The sequence below is a fragment of the Epinephelus lanceolatus genome, chromosome 20 (genome assembly GCF_041903045.1).
Source record: "Epinephelus lanceolatus isolate andai-2023 chromosome 20, ASM4190304v1, whole genome shotgun sequence".
Classification (NCBI taxonomy): Eukaryota; Metazoa; Chordata; class Actinopteri; order Perciformes; family Serranidae; genus Epinephelus; species Epinephelus lanceolatus.
In genome coordinates this window covers 16,845,755-16,859,770 of record NC_135753.1, presented here as the reverse complement: position 1 = coordinate 16,859,770, position 14,016 = coordinate 16,845,755, and the positions used below count along the sequence as shown (strand labels likewise).

The 14,016-nt window shown below is 38.0% G+C and overlaps 1 protein-coding gene across 3 annotated transcripts in view; it reads left to right on the top strand.

The window, feature by feature from the left end:
• Window positions 1-14,016, top strand: part of pou6f2 (POU class 6 homeobox 2) — a 95,174-nt gene that overhangs the window by 13,137 nt on the left and 68,021 nt on the right. For all 3 annotated transcript variants that reach the window (XM_078162705.1, XM_078162706.1, XM_033638345.2), the window contains one exon: window positions 12,714-12,811. In XM_078162705.1, coding sequence (XP_078018831.1) covers window positions 12,714-12,811 — 98 coding nt within the window. The remainder of the gene's footprint in view (window positions 1-12,713; window positions 12,812-14,016) is intronic.

Genomic DNA, 14,016 nt, shown 5'->3' with positions numbered 1-14,016 from the left:
ACTGATGTCTTAATTACATTTTTGTGGCAACGTAATCACTGTCTAGGTTGTATTCAGAGACAGCGTTTCTCTCAGGTAACAATAGACTACATTCATGTGCAGTGTGGGCTTCATAAGGAGGTGGTTGGGGAGAATGGCGAGTGTACGAACTGCAGGACATTGACACCCGAATTTCAGGTTGGCGTCCAGACTCCTGTCTAAGGTTTAGGCAACAGAAGCACTTTGGTTAAGGTTAGGGAAAGACCATGATTTTGGTTAATTGTTAATTAAAAAAGGTAATACAAAAACAATAGTGTAGTCACTGCAAGTGGATAGTGTACTACAGATTGCGTATTTCTGGGGAAAACAACTGAAATACATTGTCATTGAACATTTTGCTGGTATCACCATTTTTTGCGACTTGCCAGGTATGTTAATTTCCTTAGTATTATGTCTCCTTTAAAATGTATTTCCATTTTCAAATTAGAATGTAATTTCCACGAGACAGGGCTAAAATAGCCAATAGCAAGTAGGTTGTTGTTAGCGATGGTTATTTACTAGAAACTTTCAGCTCCTTGGCGATCTCCCTCCAGCCAGCTGCCACCTTATTTAGGTTTTTGTAGTGAAATGAGAAGATACTCTATAGATACCACTCATTTCAACCTAACAAATCAGTTGTTCCTTGTTTATTGTGGACCTTACAAAGCAAGCAGCAGAGATGAATAATGAATAAATAAAGAAACAGGGCGTCTGACAAAAGTTCAGCTTAAAACAACGTTGCTCGCAGCCACTTGAATCATTCCAGCAGAAAACAATGCAATCGCACTGATGTTTGCTTACGTGGCATTCACCTAGGACACTGAGCAAATAAACTTTCAAAAGCCTTCAAGTAATCTAATTTAAAGACAACAACTGTATTCACAATACCACTAATTGTAACTGTAACAGAAATAGAGTCACTCATATTTTGTATTTTAAATACGTAATGCCATTACTTATATTTGGTTACACCCCAACCCGCAGACAAGGCCTTTGTATGTAACATTACTTTGTGGACTTTGTGCCAGGCTGCGTTAGATAGAAAAAGGAAAGTGAAATGAGTTGTTGCTCCACATTTGTTTCTCTCTCAGCTCTCTCCGCAACGCCACATCAACTTTCCAAGCGGTATTAACAAAATCAATGGTCAAACAATCTGGGACAATTGGGTGTGTATTGATGGAATTAAAGCTTGTGTATGATGTGGTTTGTTGTTTATCTGGGCCCATCCTTTACGCTCCAACAGCTCACAGATCGCTGTCCAACAAACGCTCTCAATCAACAGCACAACACAGTCGATGATGATGATCATCATCATATTGCTATTTTGCATGTTTTTATGCTATGATTATCTCTACTTCAATAATTCAATTTATCATAACAATTAATAAAGTAATTATTCCTTAATCTTCAGTCTTTTTAAATGTGTTCACATGTGAAATTATTTTCCATGGATTAGATTTCAGTGGCAAAATGATTGACACCATCTTAATAGCAAACACATGCACTCAGCCAGACATTTTCAAAAGGACCATTATAAAAATGGGGGTTGGCTGTTCGTTCTGAATAGCCTGAATCGTTACCCGGCCTCTCTCGTACATTTGACAACTTACATAATGCATTTCCACTAAAATAGCTTAAGTGTTAAAGCTTCTTTTATGGGCAAAAATTGATTCATGAATGCTTTGAGGCGAAAGCTAACATGAACACAAAGCTTTCAATAACACCCATTTTATTCAGACTGTCAATGTATGAAGCGGTTGCATTAGACAAGGTGGCATGCTGATTGCTTTATGAAATCCAGGCTAATTGTTTTGTGGTGTAGTCCTTGGGGCACCCTGCATTAAGACAGGCCGAATGAAGTCAAATAAATATGATTCTATGCCCCCACCCCTGCTCAACCACCCAACACACGCACACACATAGAGACCTTCTGTGTTGTGTGGTATTGAAAGTCGCTCTCCAGTGGCCACTTTGGTGATCAATAATACAGAATTTATATAGTGGTGTATATTGGCAATATTTTCATGACATAAGTCACATCAAATTGCACTCTGTGCCCTGTAATAAATAAAATTATTTCACTTTTTACTGAAAATATCATGTCACTGTCAGTATGAGTTTGGAATTAAAAAGACTTGATTCATGTAATTAAATTCGTCCTCTTCTTTTTGGTCAAGGCTGTGAAAAACTTACATAACGGTACATTTGAGGACTAAAGAGTTTTGATTTAAGGGCACTTGTACTGTTACATCGGCAGTTAAACTGCTCACAAAGATGAAGCCTGAATGTCCCAGATAAATGTAAAGCTATGTTGAATGTGCATCGCCTGTTCTTTCATCTGTTTGGCCTTTTCTTTCATCTCTCCTCACATCAATACATCCATTCATTCCATTTTACCCATTGTGTAACCTGTGTATAATCACGGCATCAAAGGACTTTCTTTTTAGTAACGGTTTCAGCAAGATATTTTCTCTGCCCCCCCATATATAGTGTTAATCTCCATCTGGAAATCCATTTAAGAATCATTCACATAGGATAAGTAGATTTTTCTGAAAAAGAAAAGAAAAGCAAAACATGTACAAAGATTTTGGTAATAAAAAAGAATTGAAGACTGACTCCCTTGGCATTTCTCCTGTCAGCTATTTAATTTAGTTAAAGAAATTACACAAATCCTTTGGGGAAAGATGTGCATGTGTATTTATTTATTATCGATCTTTTCCCCTGCGATAAACGTGTTAACGTTACAAATATTTGCAAGGGGATGAAGCTTTCTAAGTTATTGTGAAATGAAGGCATCAAGGAATCGTTATTCAGTAAGTCTCCCACACTGTTTATCAGATAGAATACATTATTCACAACCAATATCTTAACTACTGTCATGAGCCAAACAGTTTGGAGCTTACTGATGATGCTATAAAGTCTCATTCCTTCATTATGGCTGAATATCTTCATTTAGCTAATTGGCTTTGCTATGATGCGACTAGATATTTCACAGGTGTAAAAGTTGTAAAGTAGCTCTGCTGGGTTTATTATGGAATAAACCCACTGAACATATACTATCACAGTGTGGCAGCTGCATTTAGAGAATTGCCTTCGAGATGGGTGTGAAGTTTGAGTTGCTGTAAATGAAAATCACACTGGAAGGCTTTAATTTGATCACATCCAAAGTGAGTAGAGACAATACCGCTAATGAAATCCAGTAAAAACATCACAGCCTCATAATATCCACCCTCCAAAATAAATGTGAAATTATACGGCAGATTATGATGATATTTTACTTTGTCTGTCGCTTTATATCGACTCTAATACAGACACAAAGTCTCTCCTGTATGTTCAGATTGATCTTAATTCCGGATACTGAGTGCACAGGGTGGGGCTGTGCACAGCGTGATCCATAATGGGTGAAATAATTGGTGAAAAGAGACTGGCTTGTCAAAATATCCACTACGTTGCGAGGTTGATAAGCGAGAGGATGTGGACCTTCATCGAGGAGCAGGGCCAGCCAGCCAGCCAGCCAGAGGTAGAAACCAGCTAGAAAAGCAGGCTCCCCCTTGGGCTTTTACATCCGCCATCAAATGCTTGAGGTTTGTTAGGTCATGCCACTCACCAATTATTTGGATTTTATGTAAAGATGAAATGATTTTAGTTGGCGGAGGGGAGTTTAAAATGTAATGCATAAATATACTTGACAGGCAATGAGATCTTTCTGGCAAGGCTATTCAATAGTGCGCTTTGTATGAAGCTTTTATACAAGGACTAGAAACCACTGCATGCACTGTATGTTTAACAAGAAAAAGCCTATTCATCCTGTTCATGAAAAAAAAAGACACGATACATCAGGGCTTTATTCTTTATTGAAAAGCTGCAATATTCCATGTAAGAAAATCAATCTAACAGTGGAATTGTGATTGCATTTCACTTTCTATGAAGGTCATGTGTGCAATCTGTTATAAGCACATTCATGAGACATTATAATGATTACATATAAGGCATTATGAAACTGTTAATGGTTATTATCATGCATGACAACTTAAACAAGGTTTAAAGTATATATAGAAATTTATTGTACTGTATTAGAATAAACTCCTTGAGAGAAAACAGATCATTTTAAATAAGTGAAAGGACAGCAAAGAACAGATATTAAATGGTAACTTTTTCAACCAGAAGAAGCTTGAATCATAAAGGCTTTTTAACCAATCTCTTTACAAACAGAGGGGACTATAGAGAGAATCTGATCAGAGTGTCTTAGTGAATAATTTAGCATATAAGAAACAAAAAGGTTTCAGACAATAAAGATAGTTAAGGTTGATAATGGATTTGAAAATAAATTGACACCAGTGAAATTGTTGTCTCATATCTAGAATTATGACAGAGTGACCACAGTGTTTGAAAGAAGTCCTGGTTTACCCAGCTCTTTAAAACTACTGTAACTCTTTGATTATCAAGGCTGATTGATTTGGAATACTGGCAGGGCACGAGTCACAGATCCCATGTTATTGGTAAGGGGTGCACAATATCAGGAAAATATTCAATGATGTTGAATATTGGGATAACAACATAACTTGCAATAAAAAAAAACGATACTAAAGTGTACTCAGTTTTCTGCTGCTTTCAGTGTTGTGCTAAAATAAAGCAAATTGCTTGTTGAATTAATTAGAAAATTGAGAAAAATGATTACTTCCAACATTCTTGAACAAATTGAACTCAAAAGCAAGGGCGTAGGTTTGATTTTCACATTGGCAGGGACATAAAAGTGCTCCATGGCAGTGACCTGTACGTTGATGATTTTTTAATGCAATTTCACGCCATGTGAAACTGATCACTGCTTTATAATGCATATTTAGATATCTACACTAAATACAAGAATGTCTTAGTTAATGTATTCTCTAATGTTATCAGTTACATGAATATACACTGATAACTTCACCACATCTGTCCGTATGTGCTTCCCAGGGTAAACTATAATAATAACAATAACAGTATACTCCGAAGGGGCTTAACTTCAGTACCAGCCTGCGGTCTGCACTTGGGTTGGTAACAGTGATCCGAATTGATACTGATATTGGGTAAAAACATATATTATGTATGAATCAATATTTTTACTTACCCGTAGTCACAATGCTGAATCTCACTATCAACATATATCCTTCACGATTCAGTCTCACCTGTGAGGCTCCTGTCTCTCCTCTATCTCCCCGTCTCTCTTCCATTTCCTTCTGTCTCTCTTCCTGCCTCTCCTACTCCATCTCCTCCAGTCTCTTTACTACTTGTCATCTGACAAAAAATATATTGATGCAAGACATGTGAACAGTGGGACAATTTGAGATGCAACAGTCATAGATTTTGATTGTTGTAGCCTGAGGAAAACATACTGTATGTTTTACAATTGTGTAATTCATTAAACAACATCTGAATGTATATAGGCTAAAGAACAGCCATAATGTCCCACAAGTTAGTCAGCTTCATCATGATAAACATAAATAAAATAAATCAACAAAAATGTAAATACTCCAAAATCATTATAATACAACTGTGTGCAAAATGTTGCACTTACACCTAATATCTATTACATAACTATGACTCAGTGTTGGTGTTTTTACTGGGAGCAGTGGATCTCTATTCTCCTAAGTCTCTCCTTCACACACCATGGATGCTGAAGACTGTCACTGAAGGAGCTATTATTTATAGTGTTCGCACTTTATTTATTCAGACTGTTTCTATCATGTCATCTTACTACAAACATTAATTTGAACTGTGTCATCACTACATGACATCTATGATTGCTGATGGAGCATGTGAAGTGGAATTTCATGTTCTCTGGCATATAATATTGATCTCATAGTTGCCAAACTTAGCTCAGCTAGTATTAGCTCGTTAGCATCTCATTATCTAGCAAAGAGTTGCCAAGGAACGCCATTCAGTTAGCCTAACATCAACAGGTGTTTTTTTAGCTTATTTACTGAACCAACCGACTCACCCTTCACACTCGGCGGCCCGCTGTGGAGCGCTAACGGTGACGCGATGAGCAATATGAGGTTAGAGGCGGGACATATGGTAGACACTAACGATTGTTAACCCTTTGTGTACCATATTGAGCGGACGCTGACAGCCGGTGTTTATATTGGTAGGGACAATACAGAAGGGGCTGAATATTGGTAGGGACGTGTCCCTACCGTCCCTACCCATCCTACGCCTATACTCAAAAGGCACCAGTAAAAAAGAATTCTCTGATAATGTCTCAGCTTATTCAAAAAATCTCTGAATGCAATAACACACTCTTGCGTGATGTGTTTATCCTACAGTGGACATTACAATGACAACTAAAAAACAATATACTGTATTGTGTGGCCCTGTTGTCAGTTTAATGATGTTAGGTTATGTGCTGTTCTGAATTGTTAAAAACGAGGTACCTCTTTGCAACCTTTTCTGCAATGGAGAATAAAAGCCTTAAAGCGGGATTCTGGTATTTTCATTTTAACATGCCCACTTACAGCAACACCATGCTTCACTCTCTGTTGCATGTTCACACCTGTCCTGTGTCCACTACCACCCCAGTCTTGTACCATTACTACTACTAGTAGGAGTACTACTACTGTTAATAGTACTATTATTCTTTCTACCGCCAACCATAGGAAGGAAGCGTGCATCTACTCATGATGAGAGGCATGTGCTCGTGACATCTAAAGATGTAAACATTAATGATGTCGTTCTTGGCTGAGTTGTAATGTTAGCTAGCTCAGTGATGCTCGGTGAGCTACCAGTAGATGCACACTTTCTTCTATGTAGTTCCGTAGAACGAAAATAGTTCCTACATTAAACTGCTTACAATAAGATCTGTAGATTTTCTTGGGTCATGGTTAGGGATGTCCCGATCCAGCTTTTTCACTTCTGATCCGATACCAATATTACAGCCTGAGTTTTGGCCGATACCGATACCGATCCGATCCAAGCACGTATTATACATATTCACTTATTTTGTTGTCAGTCATGTTAGAAAAGGTTTGATCAAGCAAAGAACAACTACTTAATCAGGTTAGTTAGAATGATCCACAACAGTTGGTATGAGAAACTGACCTGTTTATTGTTAACAGGGTTAAATAAACAAACTTTAAACTTGAACATTAACATTAAATAAAAAATATAGCTGGTTTGCTTTGGCTGCTTTGGCCCCTTAATAAATGAAAATGAATCAGCACAAGAAATCTTTAAAATGTCTAACAATGAAATTAAAATAGCAGCAAGACTCCACACACTTGTGCTTTGCTCCCCTAATAAATGAAAAAAAAGATTAACACCACAAGATATTGTTGGCATTTAACAAACAATGCAGCCTTTCCTTTTCAGTTATTTTAGTAGTGTTTTTGTAGTCCATCCATGGCTCCATTTTCACTAATTGTGCCCAAAACAATGCCATCAGTGCTCTTTACTTAAACAGTAAGAGTGTAAACCAAATAAAAATATCAATCTCAAAAAACCAGAGCAGAAAACAAATAGTCAGTTAACTAAATTGACCGCTACTCTTCCTACCCTCCGTGTGTGTCTGCCGTCTGCATGCTGGCCTGGTGGATTGATAGTAAGAGCTGGAGCGGATCACTGGAATGGACTGCTTGAATCGCGGAGCGCTCGGCTGGCACGGACTCCCTGAAAAACTGGATCGGAGTTCATGGATCGGCATTTTTCCATGCAGTCCGATCCGATGCCGATGCCCGTTTTTTGCTAATATCGGCGGCCGATACTGATCCGAATATCGGATCGGGACATCCCTAGTCATGGTTTATAGACAGAGACATTGCTGGTTTAAAAAGAAAGTAAAAAATGTATTTCATTTTATTCATTTATCTATTTATTTTGAGCGCCACAAGCTGGGAATGCACCCGATTTATCAGCAGAGCTATTGGCCGTTATTTGCCTTATTGCCTACCATCAGCCTATCAGCGAATAGGATGACATTCGCTGATGGCAGTGGCCAATGTCTGTCTTTCTGTTGTGTCACATAAATTTTGCACAGGCTAAAGCAGAGCTTGAGACTGACGGCCTCAAAGTTAAATTAATGAGCAGGTACAAGAGGAATACAATGACTGTTGGGCTCTGTGATCTTTCTGTTGTGTTACAACATGGCAAGTAGCCAGAAACTTGAATAGATACAGCTGTTTGAAGGATAAATTTGTTTATGTTTTCACAGGGAATTATAATATATTATCCATAGTAAAAAGTTTTTTTAAAGATATTTTAAAGGTTGTTTTTTGTGTGATTGAATTTGTGCTCATTCAAAGAGTGCTCTTTGTTTTCCTGGCAAAAAGGGTGGAACAAATAATAACAAAAACAAAATAAACAACAATATAAGAACATCAATTATTTGCCAAATTGTTACTTTAAACATTGGAATTTGACCAGACTTTCAGTGCATCCCTACTTTGAAGCTCAGTGTCATGCTATAATGTATTTTTGATGTTTCTAAAACACGATTCCATTTCAGAGACTTATATATAAACTTATATATATATATAACTTATATTATAATCTGTTATGATATGAGGGAGCAGTTGTCTATGGCCCTGTCCAAATACCCGCACTTGCGCCCTTGTGCCCCTTAATTGCACGCTCCCGCTAAGGGGCGCAAGTGCGTAGGGTGTCCCAATTGTCTTCTGTTGTTATCAAGGGGTGCAAACCTGCGCCCTTAATGCACCCCTTCCGAAAGTGCGCATCAGACCTCACTTCGCTGAAGGATTTTACCCAGAATCCTCCGTAGTGTCGTGACGCCTAACACTGCACAGCTGGCTCACCATCTCAAACAATCTTCCGCGAGCCGTTAGCTCCGACTGACAACAACTGTTAGAGGAACATAACGTCAAACAACACGCTGTGTGGACTTAATAATACATGACAGGGTGTTAATAATGAAATAATAAACAGTTTACAGTTGACTGGAGGTTTGTATGACAGTCCACATCACTTTACAGTTTTGATTGTGTCTTTAATTATTATTATTTTTATTACCGTATGTCTTTATAGTTTATTTTATATCACAATTTACCACAATTTATCCAAGCAAAAAAAAAACGTTTTAATAGGAATAACGGTAATCTAGGCTACGTTAACGGTAGAGTAAGAAAAGACGTTACAGCTAATACACACATTATTAACAGGTAAATTCAAGAGTAAAATTTAATTTAATTTATCTGTTGGTTGGGCATCAGCATCAATACTTGGATCTGATGTAGATGCCGCCTTCTCCTGCGGCTCCTAATCCTCCTCATCATTCGCTGATTGTATCTGTTTATCATTTGCAGCAGCAGTGCTGCGAACAACGTTATTTCCTCTAACGCCATGTTTCGTCTCCTAGGAGACGGACCAGCTGGACCTGTCCCAATTCTCCTTTTTAAACAGCGTCGGTCCCTTGCGCACTTACGCCCCTAACTGCACTTTTGGCAAGTGCACTTTGCAAGTGCAGGTATTTGGACAGGGCCTATGTGTCTGTATATCTGGCTAAAGTTATGGTAGTTATGATGTGCTGTGTAACCCAGGATTCTTCTTTCAAACAGTGTGGTCACATTGTCATGGCGATATAAAGCATTATGAATGCTGAACTTCTAATACATAATGTCCAGCACTTATAATTCTTTATCAACCTTGTTATAAGTTGTGATTCGTGATTATAAACATTTATAGAGTTTATATAGAGCCCTATAAATGCATTATAGTATCGCATGTAGTGCTTATAATGCATTATAGACATGACCTTCATAGAAAGTGTCACCCGTTGTTTAATTCAGTGCCAGCATTGTGTGCTTATTGAAGAGAATAACTGTTATTAGGTTACATTTAAAAATATATTTTACGAACCCTTTGTGAGGGCTTTTGTTTCATACATTTAAAACAGAGCCATGCTCATCGAGTTACAGATGGCACATGACCTTTCTGTGAGATGCTCATATTGGTGTTCTTAAAAAAAATGTAAGACCAGATTTTATTGTGCTTGTAAATTTACTTAAAAACTAACTGGTAGAGGTTGCAGGCATTTATCTGTATGTAATAAAGCCCTTAAATTTGAAATATCAACCAAAGAGGAGAAGTTCAGTCGTGTTTTTTGAGAGAATTGAATAAAATTGCTTTATTCACTTTTTGTGCACTTCATTAATAACTCTACAAACTTCCAGTATATTACTGAAATGTATGTTTTTTGAAAATGAACATGTCTCAAATCTGTGTTTCACTCTGGAACAGCAAGATTTATGCTAGTATTAATGAAATAATTGGATTTTTAAAGCCACTGAAAACTTATTTTTTGAACCCTATTATTAAATGAGTAGCAAATAAAGTTCTGATATTTATCGCAGGAATTCCACTGAAAAACTTACCTTGCAACACAAGCAAAAACCCACCTGCAATCACCAAATTTTAATTCAGATGTTGCTGAATCCTGATTGGTGCATTAAGCAGTGTTGTAATCAGTACCACCTAAACTGAGACCAAGTCCTGACCACTACCAGAGTGTATCGAGACTGAGATAAGACCAAGACCGGACCAGTACGAGCCCCATACTGCATGATACACTTAGATATAGAACATTTCAGTCATAGGCATCTGAAAGATCTACATTCCCATAAAAACACCCACAGATAACAAATGTAATAAAATACATAAATGATTGCCATTTATGTATTTGTGTGTATGTATAAGTGAACTATGAGAAATGTGATGATAAAATAATTAGAAGCCATTACAGAGGTGAATTTTATAAGTGGGAGTTTCCTTTGTTTTCTATGAGCAAACAAATACAAACACGAAGGAGCTGAAATCAACTCAACCATCTTTACTCAACTCTCCCTTTTTGCACAGGAAGTTTAGTGATATCCCCCCAGTTGTGGGTTTGACCAGTCTTAAAGTCCTGAGTCCTCTGTCTGAGACCAAGACGAGGCCCAGTAAACATGTGGTCGAATTTGAGACGAGACTAAAACCTTCAAATAGTGGTCTTGACACCGGTCTCGAGACCAAGACCGATCTCGAGTACTACAACATTACATACAATAGAAGGATATGACATCACGTTTTTCCAACTGAGCCCCACCCACTACTAACCAGTGAGAGCGCAGACAAAACAATGAAACAAAAACAGAATTGCCTCAAGTTAAAGAAGAAAAACTGTTGTAACTGTGGCAGAAAATATTGAGTTTATGTAGGACCCCATCACTCGTAATAAGAGGCCAATTGAGAAAATAGGTTTTTGGGGCCTTTAAACTAATTTTGTGAGGTGTTTCAGAAAAAAAAAATCAATGTTTTCAGTAGACAAAAAAAAAGTGTGCATTTTAAACTGAAAACTCAATCAGAGTAGAAAATCTAAGGACGGAGATGTACTAGTGACACTTTCTCCATAACAAGCAAAAAAATTGCACAGAAAAGAAAACTTAATCCAGATACTCCAAAGAAAAGGCTTAATACTTTGGATAATGGCTTGAAGGTCGACCAAGGACAGCATGTTCACACAGGTTAAGGGTAATGTTAGAATCCTGAAGTTGCCATTGGTGCAGCTGAATGAGATGAATCAGTGAGATGTCAGTAAAGGAACAGAGGTCCTTGTTTATAATGGGACATAGTTTCACCACATGTGGTTTCCATGGCATTGCACCTTCACCTTCACCTCTTTATTTAAAAGACATCTTCTGTACCAACATCTTCTCAAATCTCTGAAAAAAAGTTCTATTATGAAATCATAAAAATCCCTTTTATTGTTGGAAAATCAACCTGAATGTTACCGTAGTGTCTTTTCTTTTTCAACACCAGTATTAGATATTTGTCCATGTTCACAAGGCTTTTGTTTTGTTCAAGTATTTGGCCCATTCTTGCTTTAGTAAAATTGAAGTGCCCTTCACATTCTTCCAGCTTTTAGTTTTCAGTTCTTTTAAAGGAATAGTCCCAGAAATTTTAACAAAGTAATTTTTAGTCAGGTGTTTGTTTTTTGTTTTTTTCTTCTGGACAGTCGGTTTGGTGAAAGACATCTAAGAGACATTTAATCTTTCTGACAGTTCTTTCTGCAAGATTTACTCGTCTTTGCACTCAGCAAGCCTTTGTGTCAACAGTGAGGCATCATGTGATCTAGATATCATCGAGGTCAAAGGGTGAGGGTCAAAGCAGCCTTCCTGACCTTTCAGAGCCATCCACACTCTGTGCACTACTGAGAGATTCTGTGAGATGGGGATTGCTATGATATCCAATCGTCGGTGTCCTTTGTTTTCCCTGCAGCCATCAGCAAGCTTATTATCATGTCCCTGTCTGCTCCACTCCACTCTGCCCTCATAGCAAACAGGTCTAATTGTGTCTCGTAGCTGCAGGCTCAGAGCGGAGGGGGGAGTGGGTTTAGATGAGTGATACTCGGCGATGTAAATGGCTGAATAATATGGCCCCGGCGTTTGTGGTGGAGCTCTATCTCTCAGCGGTAATCTGGGCCATCGGGGACCCGCCAGTATGCATCATCCCCCATCAATGAGCCTCTCCACTGGTTGGTAATTTATTCAGCGCTACAGCGGTTATTGATAAAGCACTTAAATACAAATTCCCCTCCTTTCCCAACTGCCCTCCTCTGCGGCGTACGATACTCTGTGTTGTAATATCACAAAGCAGTCTGTGTTGTGTGTTTATCTACTTACAGTGTCTGTGTTGATCTAAGGTGGATTCTGTTGTCTCTTTTTCTTTCCCAGGAGCTCGTGACGGTTCAGTCCAGTCTGACACCAGCAGCAGTCCTTCTGAGCAGAGTCAACTGGGCCAGTCCCACCCAGGATACCCAATGGGTCCACAGGTGAGTGAGGAGATCTGAAACACTGTCTGTTTAGTCAGTGATAATATGAACACTTTGAGTAAGATAATATCTTGATGGAGGCATAATGGAAGTTTGAAAAATGCTGAAATGCCCTACATAACTCAAATTTACATAAGTTGTGACACCTATAGTCAACTAAAAACATTAAGTTAGCCTCCTTCTTGTCAAGCGCCAAGAGGCCTGGGGGGATTTCATTAAAAGAAAACTGGCATAAAAGTGTAACAAAAAGTGTTAAAGGGTTTGGACTCTTGAACCCAGTCTTTTCAAGCAGCAGTCAGGTATGCTGAAGAAGTTGAAGATGCTATTTAGGACTAAAAAGAATCAATTCATCCCCTGATTTGTTTGTCCAATTATTCATACTGCATTTTTATTGATTTTAACTATTTTGATAGCCCACTGTGTATCCACCTTATTCTTTCTTAAGAACTGTAAAAATTACTGTGAAAAATTGATGTGACTGAGGCAGAGAGCTGTCAGCCTCATTAGGTTTCAGCCACCTGTTCTTCACCCAGAGGATTGAATAGGGAAGGGGACACAGGTGACACCAGACATTAGGTTACAATACTTACATCAAGTCCAGTGAGGATTTTGACAAAACATTTTATGCCTAGAAGGTAAAAATACAGCTGTTAAGTCATAATGCCTCCCTTTCCTGTCCTTATCCCCCCTCAAATGATCTCTGATTTCAAAGTTATGTTGGTTAATACAGGAACAGTGTGGAAGGTATACAAAATATTCAGCACGTTCTATTCCTATTATGGGCTTTAAACAACATCCACTGTTTGGTTTGGCTGTAGCAGTGTCATACTGTATCCACCAGTGACACTGTAATGATCATAAATGATTAGATAAATTGGGAGACGTCAGTCATGGGAGGGCTGCCTTCTTTGACTGCCTTAAGTATCCTTCTTTTTGATTATGAGCGCTCTGACTAGAATTGGGGTATGAGATTTTCATGGTACGATCTCAGAGAATATCATAGTTTCATGGTATAAGGTATTACACAATCATTATCATCATTATTATTATTATTATTATCATCAGTCACAATGATGCTTAAAGGAGTAAAAACAGAGGGTTTTGTGGTTATGCAAACACTTTATCAAAATTGAATCTTGAAACCATTTTTTAGTGGACATATACATATACATATACAGTATGACAGGCAGTCAAGGTGGAGAGGA